A 12,580-nucleotide genomic window follows, 5' to 3' on the forward strand; every position below is an offset into this window, starting at 1 on the left:
TACTAGCATTAGATGAATATGGGCATTCCAGATGATTCTTTTATCCTTTTTGATACTTTCCACGGTGCAGGTATTCATTCAATGTTTGAGTTTTGAAAAGTCAGAATCTAGCCAGGCAGTGGTGGGGCTGGTCTTTAATCCCAGGATTTGGGAGGCAGAGGCAGGTGGATCTCTGAGTTCTGAGTTCAAGGCCAGCCTAGTGTACAAAGCAAGTTCCAGGACAGCCAAGGTTATACATAGACACTCTGTCTTGAAAAAGAAACAACAAAAAAAAAGAGAGAGAGAGAAAGAAAGAAATGAAGGAAGGAAGGAAGGAGGGAAGGAAGGAAGAGAGAAAGAAAGAAAGAGAAAGGAAAGGAAAGGAAAGGAAAGGAAAGCCCAAGTCTTCCTTTTGAGACAGAGTCTCACTATGTAGTCTAGGCTGGCCTTGAACTTGTGATTCCTTCCCGGACTCTCCCAAGGGCTAGGGTTATAATAGGTGTGCCTGACTATGTTTGGCTGAGGAGACTATCTTTTCTTTTTTCAATAAAAGATTTACTTATTTTTATTTACTTATAATTTGGGGAGGAGGTAGGAGGAGACAGGGTCTAACTATGTAGCTCTACCTGGCCTAGAACTTGTACATAGACCAGGCTGGCCTTGAACTCACAGAGATACACCTGCTTCTGCCTCTCTAGTGCTGGGATTAAAGGCGTATGCCATCACATCAGGTGATTTACCTGTTTTTACCTTATATGTGTGGGTGTTTAGTTGCATGGTTATGTGCCATGTGTGTAGTACCCACTGAGGCCAGAAGAGGGCGTTGGATATACAGAGACCGACGTTACAGAAAGTTATGAGCACTAGTGAGGGAGCTAGGACATGTACCCAGGTCCTTTGGAAGAACAGTCAGCAGTATTTTTTATTCGTTTGGTTTTTTATTTTGTTTTTAAACCCCTGAGCCATCTCTCCAGCTCAGGAGGCCCAGCAAATGCAGACTGACAGACTGCACAATGAACATTTTCCTCATTACTTGGTACAGACTCCCTGGTTCTTACGAGAACTAGGAACTTCTATTAGAAAGTCGGAAGTGGGATGCCACAGTGGTTTGAAATTCTCCCCAAAGTGTCTTCTGTGAAGCACTAACACTTTCATTTTTATAATACATTTCGAATTAGTGAAGCAGGACACTTTATGATTTATAAAAAGTCAGCCCACTTTCTGTGACCAACTCTGCTCTACTCCCAGGAACTGGAGAGCAGACTCTGTTTCCAAGGCAGCGCATTAAAGAAGGCTTCTGCGTTAGCGAAATCCATCAAGCAAAATACATCTTCAGTGGGACAGAAGATTATTAAAGATGACATAAAATCACTTAAGTATAAACAAAAGGATTTGGAAAACAGAATCAAAACTGCCAAGCAGGAGACTGAAAACGGTCTCAACAGCATCCTCAAATCCAAAAGCTCGGCAGAAAAGCATGTAAAGTTTTCTCTGCCAGCTGAAGAGATGCTGGCCACTTGTGACGTGCCTGAGCCCACTCGGGAGTCGGCAGCAGTGGGCGAGTCACAGGGAGGCCGGGAAACAAGCACGGTAAGTGCTGTGATTGTGCTCTCTAGACACTGAGTCTGAGATAAAGAGTCTCAAATCAAGCATTCTGATTTCCTAATTAAGTCCTCAAAGGACGGGCTATTTACGAAGCTCACTTATCAAAAGAGCCCTCAGAAAATGGTCCAGATTTCTGTGGTGAAATATCACTGTTCAGTCCGTTCAAATGTCAGTCATCAATTTAGGCTGATTATTCTCACCGATGTGTAATCAGATACAGTTCCGTGGGTCAGGAGCACAAAGGCAAATTAGAAAAGGCAAAGAAAAGAAAGCGCGCTTCAGCCATTTCCCCAGTTTTGTTTTTTTAATATATCCAAGAGCTTATTTTTTTCCCCCCAGTTTGGTCAATTTTGTAAATGAAATCAGAGACTGTTGCCGAGGAATGGTCTCCTCCTATCCTTTTGTTAATGCTTTAGCGCAAATACACCCGAAAACACTGTCAGGTCACGAGGGAGAAAACACCAGTGCGCAGGTTCCTGAATCTCCTTATGGAGAAAGAACAAGTGTGCCTTCCTGCAGCTCTTTTTTTCTCTCTTTTAAAAAGTGTTTGCAATTTTAAAATTTGTTGTTATATATTTATTTATGTGTGTGCATGTGTGTGTTGAATATATGTATATGTTCATATATGCACACATACACTGTGTGTGTGTGTGTGTGTGTGTGTGTGTGTGTGTGTGTGTGTGTAGATGCAAGATGCATGCCCCTCTGTATGTGCACGGAAGGCCTCCATCGCTCTCCACTTACCCCTTTGGTTTTGATGCAGGACCTTTTCCAGTCCATCTCGGTCTCACACTGCTGGGGCGAAAGGCCTGCACAGCCCACCCGGCTTGTGGCATGAGTGCTAGGACTCAGACGCCAGTCCTAACGATTGTACAGTGAGAGCTCTTAACCCATGGAGAGCAAGCACATGGCATTGCGGAAGGGGCTAATCGCCTGTAAACCATGTCGAGCTGCCTGGCCACCTGCAAACAAATTTCTCCTTCCTGTTGTTACTCTGACACCCCGGTCCAATAGACTATATTGAAAACTGCCGGATCATCATCGAGGAATGGCTTTTAATCTTATTAGGCTTCAATTTAATCTTAAATGATAAGAATTACTGAGAATGTGTGTTAGTCCGCTGAAAAGAGTGGCTTTTGTTTTGTTTTTCACAGTAGAAGGATTTAAGACTATCTTAGTTAGGGTTTCTACTGTTGGGTTGAAACACCATGACCAAAAAGAGCAAGCTGGGGAGGAACGGGTTCATTTGGCTTACACTTCACATTGGAGTCCGTCACAGGGCAGGAGCCTCAAAACAGGATGCGATGCAGAGGCCGTGCTTACTGCTTATTGGCTTGGTCTTTATGGATCGCTGACTGCTTTCTTAGAGAACCCAGCCTCACCTGGAACCAAGGAATAGCACCGCCTACAAAGGGCAGAGTCCTCCTGCATCGCTCACTAATTAAGACAATGCCTTAGAGGCAGATCAGAAGGAGGCATTTTTCTCAATTGAGGTCCCCTCCTTTCAGGTGAATGTAGCTTGTGTCAAGTTGACATGAAGCTAGCCAGCAGAGACTTCCAGTAATTTTCCTAAGTCTGGATTACCAGAAGCTGGTTTTAATTCTGCAGCAACTTCTGTATGTTCTTCTTTTGTAACTTGACATTTTCCTGAATCTGCATTTTGTGTTTTTCCTATCACCAGTGCTGACATCCTCTCATTGTATGCACTGTGTAAAGTGATGAGCAGGGTCCAGGTTGAAGAGCAGCACGGGTGAGCAAGATCAGAGATCAACCCTCATGAGTAAGATCCAGGTGTAGTGAAACCCGTGCCACAGCTCAGTGTGAATACACACCACAGCTCGGTGTGAATGCACACCACAGCTCGGTGTGAATAGCTGGGTGGGAGCCTTAGCATGATGAACACATAGGGCACAGGAGGGAACGACTTAGTTCATGATAAAGTTATCATAATAATAATTTTTAAAAAAGTTGTTTGATCCAAAACCATGGTGCTAACACTGGAGGGTGTGTCTGAGCCTCGGTCCAGCTCTTCCTATAGTGAGAGCCTAGCTCCTAAGACGAAGGCAAACATAGCAAAGGACCCGCTATGGCGAAAGGAAGCCCTCCATTCATCAAGCACACTTACTGAATGCCAGTGAATGTCTGGTGGGGAAAGGTGCTCGCCGCCAAACCTGATGCCCTGAGCCAGAGTCCCAGGACCCACCTGAGAAGGACAGAACTGACTTCAGAGAGCTGTGCTCTGACCTCCACATGTATGCTGTGCACATGCGCAATCTCTCTCAGATAGATAGATGATGATAGATAAATAGATTGGTAGATAGACAGACAGACAGATAATAGACAGACAGATAGACGATAGATAGATAGGTAGATAGATAGATAGACAGATAGACAGATAATAGACAGAGAGATAGACGATAGATAGATAGATAGAAAGACAGATAGACAGATAGATAGATAGGTGTAAAATGTTTATTGAGACCTATTTTGTGTGAATTGTTCTAATAGAATGTGAAGACACGATTTTCACAGCTTTAAGTGAGGCACTAAACATTTCGTTCCTGTTCACTTTACATGTCCTTTTGGACTCCGGAGGACCTTTCTTGAGATCTGTTTCAGGACTTATTTTTACTCATGTGTATGTGCATCTGAGTGTGTGTGTAGGTGTGCAGGTGCCTGTGGATGCAGGGTCCCTCGGAAGTTACCGGGATTTGAAAGCCAACTGATCTGGGTGCTGGGATCCAAACTTGGCTCATTATAACAGGGCAGAGAGCAGCGCTCAACCACTGAGCCATCTCTCCGGCCCCCTAACAGGTTGTTTTAACTAGTCTCCAGAAGAATTTTAAAAGCCTTTTTATCTTTTTTACCCCTTCTACTCCTCCTCCTGCCCCTCTACTGTCCTCTCCCCCCTTTCTCTCACAGTTCTGGGCAGTAAGTATTTTCCTTCAGTAAGTAGCGTTGATTTGAGTTTTGATGATGCCATGTCTGTGCTTGCCAGCAACCATTGTGACAACATCTATGTCTTTGAATCCATTGCTCAGACTTTGATTTAGATGGAACAAGACATCTTAGATTGGGCTATTGATTGACTCTGTCTTACTATTGGTGTGATTAAGGCAGGCTTAGAGGCAAAAAGAAAGGGGGAAGGTTTTGGATGGTGTCCATTCAAAGCATGCTACCTGTTTTTATAAATGTGGTTTCTAAGCACTGTTAGACATACCCAGACGGAACTGCCTCCCTTTCCGCCCTCCTGTAAAGGTCAAGTGAGGTCAAGAAGAGGTGATCGAAGGCAGGGACTGTCCAAGCTCATAGGATGTCATGTGTTATCTAAAGGAAATGATAGTGAATTAAAACAAGGAAATGATGCATTCCTAATTGTTTACATTTAAAAAACAATTAGAGTGACATTCCTGCTTAATTGTCATGATCCTTCTTGCCCCGTTCTTCCCGGGTGTAATCTGTGTGACAGAATTGCTCTAAAACTCCCCACACCCTTTGTCCGTGATGATTTTCTGACTTCCCTGTCACTACATATAATTGGTTTTTAGTTTTTTTCAAAGAGAAGTCTGAGCATTCGTGGGTAGATAAATCTAGAAGACAGATGATCGTTCACATGGGCAAATGTGCCAGGCTTCCAGCAGCGGGCAAGCAAGCCAGGACACGGCTGGTTAGTGCTTAGAGGAGAAGAAAGACCACGTAACGAGTCCGAGTAGGGGTCAAAACGGTGGTGGTTGAGGTGTGTGTCAGCTGTTGTTTATCCTGGTACCTTAGGGGAAAGGGAACTCTAACCACATAGGCATGAGCTTTCAGGGCCTTAAATACACTTGTGCGCCCTTTGATCTTTTTTTTTTTTTTTTTTTTTTTGGTTCTTTTTTTCGGAGCTGGGGACCGAACCCAGGGCCTTAGCGCTTCCTAGGTAAGCGCTCTACCACTGAGCTAAATCCCCAGCCCACGCCCTTTGATCTTTGCCGAGCCACTGTGGGCACCTCCATGGCACTGCCAAGATTTCTTCCAAACCTCAACTGTCTTTCGACTCCATCCAAGCTGCAGTTCCATCATTCCTACCCAAAGGCTGATGAAGAGCAGCCAGGTTTGCAGGTCCTCAGTTTCTCCCCATCCATTTCATTGTTCACAAGTTCTTAGTTTTTTTCATCCAATTTGAATTCATATTTTTGTCCTTTCCGTTGAAAAAATGACTAGGCAGACAATAAAGAGTCAAATGTCTCCTAGATCTTTTAGCTGGAGATGCGGAGGCACGACGAGTCCAGTTACTGAGGCGTAGGAAGGACACCATCCTTCCTGTTTGCCTTTAGCTACTTGCTGGAGTTCAGCAGTGGGATGGAGAGGGTCTCTTGTGGGAAGCAACATCTGAACATAGATGCAGAGGTCAGCTGAGCCTGGGGTGGGCAGGGCAGCCCTGCCTAGGCAGAGGATGGATTGGGGAAAGTGGGAGGCTTGTCAACAACTTAAGAACTCTGTGACTCCCTGGGCAGTGGTGTTGTACGCCTTTGATCCCAGCACTTAGGAGGCAGAGGCAGGTGGATCTCTGTGAATTTGAGGCCAGCCTGGTCTACAGAGGGAGTTCCAGGACAGCCAGGGCTAAAGAGAAAAACTCTGTCTCAAAACTACCCGCTCCCAAAATAAAAAGAAAGAAAAGGAAAAAAAAACTGAAAAAATAAATCTGTGTCTGGAGCACAGAGTAGGGGCATCAGAGTGACGGTGATGAGGGTGGGGAGGTCAAAGGTTGCCTCCTAAGTCACATTAGCCATATTGGATATTGTTATAAGAATCTCATCGAGAGGGTTGGGGATTTAGCTCAGTGGTAGAGCGCTTGCCTAGGAAGCGCAAGGCCCTGGGTTCGGTCCCCAGCTCCGGAAAAAAAAAAGAACCAAAAAAAAAAAAAAAAAAAAAAGAATCTCATCGAGAGAAAATACAGCTTGGAGACAGTTTCTCTGCCTTTGGGTTTGTAAGCGCTGCGTTTGAGCACGGTACAGGTATGTTTGCTATATATGTATGTAGAGAGTCCCATGGAAATGCCGAGTGTCCTGTATGTCCCTCCATTTTATTCAAACAGGGTCTCTCACTGACCCTGGAACTTGCCATTTTCCTACCCTGCTGGCAACCAGCAAGCCTAATGTCCCTTCACTCTCCCTCAGTACTGGGGCTGCAGGTGCATGCAGGGCCACGCCTCATGCTGGGCCAGAGGTGCTTCATACCCTAAGCTATCTTCCCAGTCCTTGGTGTTGCCTGTAATGGTGATGTCTACCCCTAAAGTTATTCCTCATTGCTTCATATTGGAAGGCTTTAGAGAAGAACGAAAGTATCTTCCAGAGGTGTCTGACATCTGTCTTCCTGCTGGCAGGATATCAGTGGTAGACTTAGGATTCTAGTTGTCACCATGTGTCATGGTCATGAGACTATTGCCTCTGACTTGGAAAAAGAGTAGTGACGTTACCACTAACTTGGCCTTTTTGACTGGCCATGCTGGTTATAGTAGAAATCGATAACTGTGTGCTAATGATCAGACAGACCGGGACTTATGAGCAGTAATTTAATCTAGGCAAATAGTCTAAAGAAACTCTTGATTCAGTGAGACCTGTTTGAAAATGACGGGGCCAGGGATAGGAGTGAAAAGAATGCAAATATGCCAGGGAAAAGACACACATGTGTACACGTGGGAACTGTAGAGGTGCCTGTGTCTGAGCGGCATCCATAAGGGGAAGGCTGAGAAGCAATGACATTGGTGTGGTGACAGTGACAGCTTTAAGCATGAACTTGGTATCATCTAGAATTACCTGGGAAGAAAGTCTCAGTGAGGAATTATCTATATAAGGTTGGCTTCTGGGCACGTCATGAGGAATTTTCTTTTTCTTTTTTCCATTTATTTGTTTGCTTGTTTGTTTTACACCTTATCTTTGCTCCTGCTCCCCCTGCTCCTCCCTCACACAGCCGCTCTCCCTATATGTCCTCCCCTTCTCCTCTGAGAGTGTGGAGGTCCCCCTGGGTATTCCCCCACCCTGGCACATCAAGTCTGCAGGGCTATGGGTATCCTCTCCCACTGAGGCCAGACAAGGCAGCCCAGTTAGCGGAATGGGATTCACAGGCAGGCAACAGCTTTAGGGACAGCCCCCATGTCCAGTAGTTGGAGGACTCACATGGAGACCAAGCTGCACATCTGCTACATATGTGCAGTGGCCTAGGTCCAGCCTGTGCATGCTCTTTGGTTGGCAGTTTTTTGAGAGTCCCCAAAGGTCCAGGTTAGTTGGTCTTCATTGGATTAATTGAGGTGGTAAATTCCATCCTGAATGTGGGCAGTGTCTCCTGACGGGCCATGTGAAGGATAGAAGTCAAGCTGAGCACAGGCATGCATGCAGTGATTCATTTCCCTTCTTGACTCACGGTGCTCTGTCACTCGCTGCTTCTGGCTCCCACACTGTGAATTTCTCACCATGATGGACTCTAACTTGGAATTGTTAAACTACAACAAACCTTCGGTTCTTTACATTGCTTACGACCAGGGTGTTTTGTCACAGTCACAAATAAAACTAGAGTAGTCTAAAAGGTAAGCTGTATTCCTCCGTTGAACAAAACACATCCACAAAGCCATAGTTGATGTATACCCGTTAGATTTTTTAAAATATACTGAATGGAACAAACTATAAAGTGATACATACATGGCCTTAATTTCTATAAGAACTTAATGTATAAAGTATAATATAGTAAATATGATAACACATATATGGACTACAAGAGAGTGTTTTGGGAGATATGGTTAGAGGATTAATGGAGGATGGAGTTTAAGTTTCTTTAATATAGAAAATTATATCACTTTAATCTTTGTTTTCAGTCATGTGGGGTTTTTTTATTCTTTAATATATGTCTCACATGATTTAAGATAAAACATTCTATAGTAGTATGCACACTCAAAATAAAATACAGCAGAGGGAGGTGGGCAGGCCATGAGGAAGTGACGGAACTTCCCAGCAGCCAATCAGGACCTGACCAGGGTTCTAACCTCCCTGGCATGAGCCAAAGGAATGTTGCCTGTTTGAAATGTTCGTTTGAGGGATTCTGTTGGCCTTCCTTTCATGGTTGAAAATGGCTTTGGGGGCTAAAGAGCAAGTGGATTTGGGGGGTGATTGGACGTGTTTGGCATACATTGTCTGACCACTGAGGTCTGACATTACAAATGTTGCCTGTGGCATCCTGGGTAACAGTGGTCCTCAGACACCAGCTCGTCAGGTAAGAGGAAGTTTGGGATTCTTGGTGGATGGCAGTGATAGATAACTCTCTCCCAGGGCCAGGTCTCTAGACCACTGGTGCAGGCTGTCTTGTGTCCAGGGGGTGGACATTTGTGGGAGTTTCCAAGGAGGTGAGAGGAGGAAGGTACCACCTGTAACAGTGTACCCACCCTTCAAGTGTGCCACCCTGCAACTGTGCCCCCCCATGCCCTTTCCTTCTCAACCCCATTGCCTCCCTGGCTCTCTCCCTGTAAGTCTATCCTCTACACAGGTTTTCACCAGAGCCCAAGTAAGTTAGGTTCTCAGAACTGGAGGGAACTTGTACAATCATAATTATTCATCCTATTTCAAAGCAGTGACTTATGCCATGTTATTTCAAACATGGTACTCTGCTCTCTTACCAGTGAGAGCTGGCCGAAATCCAGGCAGGTGCTTATTTTATGTAAACTTTTAATTGTAGAACTGTTTTTCAGGTTTACAGGACAGTTACAAAGATAATGTTGAACGATCCTTATATCTCTGCATAGCATCCCCTGTTGTTAGCGTGCTACAGTACTGGGGTGGGGGTTGCTTTTGGTTTGCTTATGTGTTTTGTAAAGTTAACATGATCCTGTCTGGAACACGCCAGGCAGATGCTTGACCTTCAGCACTGTCTCCATTCGTACATTCTCCCCAACTTGTTGTCTGGTGTCTGGTGCATGTAAGCGTTCAATACATACTTATAGCCATGACCTAGTGGGGAAAGGTGCCTGCCACCAAGTCTGAGGACCCAAGTTCAATCCCTGGGATTAGAGGGGGAGAAGCAAGTCCTGCAGGTTGCCCTCTGATGTCCAGACATGTGTATGCACACATATGTCCACACACACACGCACACATATGTAGACACACACATTAAATAAATCTAATTTAAAAATAAAGCAGGATTAGCCATTGAAAATGAAGTGAACACAAATGCCCCACTGATAACTTAAGTTCCTAAAACACTGGAAAAGATCAATGACTCCTTTATAATGTCTCCCACCTTACACAGGTCTTTATTTGTTTGGTATGCTAGTGTGTTATGGGAGTGTGTGCACACATGCTTACACACATGCACACATGATTGCACATGTGCATACATGCTTACACATGTGCATACATGCTTGCACATGTGCATACATGATTGCACATGTGCACCCAGGTAAGTTTTCTGCCTCTCATCCTGAGGTAGGATTGCTGGGATTGCAGATATGAGTCACCACATTGGGTTTTCTTCTTTTTTCCGGCTGTGGGTTGAACACAGGTACACAGGATTGCTTGGCTAGCACATGTGTCCACTGAGTCGCCTCCCCAGTCACCAGGCTGTTAAGCTCATTACCAACTGGCTGGAGGTCGAATTTAGTCTCCGTATCATGACTTGGTGTTTTCTCACTCACTGACTTGTTTTGTACTGCTGATATGTAGAAGTGAGCACCTACTATTTGCCTGGGCCTCCTAGTTTATGAATACCAAGTATAAACTTGGGAACTGATGGCTCTTCTGTGTCTGTTTCCCTTCTTTAAGGTTATATGTTATATGTCAGTATATAATAAAGTATATAATATAAAGGTAATACTGGAATGTATGCTATCATGACAAAAATGTCTCATATTGGGGGAGGAGTGCCAGTGCAGGGATTAATTATTCTTTGGGAATAAAACCCATCTTTGGTAGCGCCCAAATACACTTCTTTGAAACCTTTAACCTGAGTCAGTAGGAGGAACGGGAATGGGTTGAAATCAAGGAAAATGAAAGTGGTTCATTTGGACGGGAGGCTATTCAGCAATTAATCTTTTTATGTTTTCAGAACTCAGCTGTGGAAATGATTTTGTCAAAACAACTTTCTCTGAATGTTCAAGAAAGCATGCAAAACACCCAAGATGAGCGGGAAGTCAATGAGCTGCGAAATCAACCTTTAGAATTGGACATTATGTTAAGAAATGAACAATTAGAAAGGATGGAGGTATGTGAACATGAAAACCACTAACGGCATGATTGCACCGTTTACCCAGTGCAATACAATATATTTTAATTACTAAAAACTTGCTTGTATGGAGTGAAAAGTCTTATTTAACCTTTGCCTGATGATCAATCTGGTAACTATATAATTATGTACTAATCAGTAAGTTGTACAACCCCAGCCGTTTGAGAAGTGGGAGAGCTTAATGAATGTTCGACTTCGTTCTGTAGCACAAAGTTCCTGAAAACTTCAGTGACAGTTTGGAGAATCAGACTCACCGTACATTTTCACAGCCCTGTGCCGTCTGTCTATGGACAGACTGTCTTTCCAATGACCAGTGTATTGGGGCCTCCTCCTTTAGATTGACAGCTGTGCTTATATACAGTAATAATGTAATTTTAGTTATTAAACCTGAAAACCTCATACATGGCCATGTTTCTAAAAGTGAAACTCTAGATCAAGAGTTCCAACCTGTGGGTCTCAATCCCTTTGTGGGGTCCACTACCTCTTTCACAGACCATCAGAAAACAGCAGATGTGTGTGTGTGTGTGTGTGTGTGTGTGTGTGTGTGTGTGTGTGTGTGTGTGTTTGAGACAGGGTTTCTCTGTGTAACCCTGGCTGTCCTGGAACTTACTCTGTAAACCAGGCTGTCCTTTAACTCAGAGATCCACCTGCCTCTGCCTCCCTAGTGCTGGGATTAAAGGTGTACACCACCACCACCTGACTGGAAACACAGATATTTACATTGCAGTCATAACAGTAGCAAAATTACAGTTATGAAGTAACAGCAAAAATGATTTCATAGTTGGGGGGTCACCACAGCATGAGGAACTGTATTAATGGTCAGAGCATCAGGAAGGTTGAGAACTGCTGGTCTAGATGATTTCTGCTGTTTCAGACAGCTCTCCAGAAGAGTAAACATGGATCTAAGTCAGGAGAAGGGTGATAGCCTACAGGCTGATCTGTGTGACTTTCCTTAGGAATTATATACCCACTTGGAAGCAAGAAGAGCAGCCACTGAACTTCTGGAACATTCACAGCTCAACCAAACAGAAGAGCAAGCCGCAGTTCCGCCCACGGCCAGATCTTCTGGGTGCCACTTGGGCAGCCTACAGCAGGAGCTTCTCACCTTGAAGAAAATTAAAGAAAAACAGCATGGCCTCCTTAGTGGTTTTCAAGACCAGCTGGTTGTAGCGGAAGCCTCTCTGAACACCTTCTTGACAGAAGTGGAAAGCTTCAAAATGTAAGTGTAAGAACCCGGGACTTGGGATCTTTGCTCCCTTGTAGCCCAGTGTTCCAGTTTCTTCTATAGAAGGACATCAGGATTGTAAAACCATGCACAGAAACCAATTCCATGTTGGACATCAGTTCGCTATGTTCAGGAGGCTCTAACAGAAAGGTACAGACTGGGTAACTTATGAATAGCGACTTACTACTGTGTTGAGGTTGGAGAGTCCAAGTTCTCAGATGCTGGCCAACTTTGTGTCTGATGAAACTTCCCTCTACTTTAGCCAGCCATGTCTTCCTAGGGTAGAATGAGCTCTGGGGACAGGGATGGGGGTTGGGAGTGTCTCTTAGCTATTCCTGTTCAGAAAGGCCCCACCTCGCAATACCACTATATATGGTCACTTAGCTTTCAACATAAACCATTTGTACCCAAGACCCAGTTTCAGAAGAACAATTAAAGGGTCTTCCAGATGACTGATGAGTAAAGGCACTTGCCACCAGGGTTAGCAATTTGAGTTTGGTACTCGGTGGAAGGAGAGAACTGCTGCCC

General features: G+C 44.4%; 1 protein-coding gene across 16 annotated transcripts in view; it reads left to right on the plus strand.

Moving 5' to 3' along the window:
- The window catches only part of Syne2 (spectrin repeat containing nuclear envelope protein 2), a 311,183-nt gene that overhangs the window by 144,546 nt on the left and 154,057 nt on the right, over nucleotides 1-12,580 (plus strand). For all 16 annotated transcript variants that reach the window (XR_015622059.1, XR_015622060.1, NM_001427326.1 and 13 more), the window contains 3 exon segments: nucleotides 1,228-1,569; nucleotides 10,651-10,806; nucleotides 11,784-12,046. Coding sequence is in view for 14 of the 16 variants with exons in the window: in NM_001427326.1 (NP_001414255.1) it covers nucleotides 1,228-1,569; nucleotides 10,651-10,806; nucleotides 11,784-12,046 (761 nt within the window). In the remaining 2 variants the exon portion in view is untranslated.

Source organism: Rattus norvegicus, chromosome 6, assembly GCF_021556685.1.
Source record: "Rattus norvegicus strain SHRSP/BbbUtx chromosome 6, alternate assembly SHRSP_T2T, whole genome shotgun sequence".
In the NCBI taxonomy this organism is placed as follows: Eukaryota; Metazoa; Chordata; class Mammalia; order Rodentia; family Muridae; genus Rattus; species Rattus norvegicus.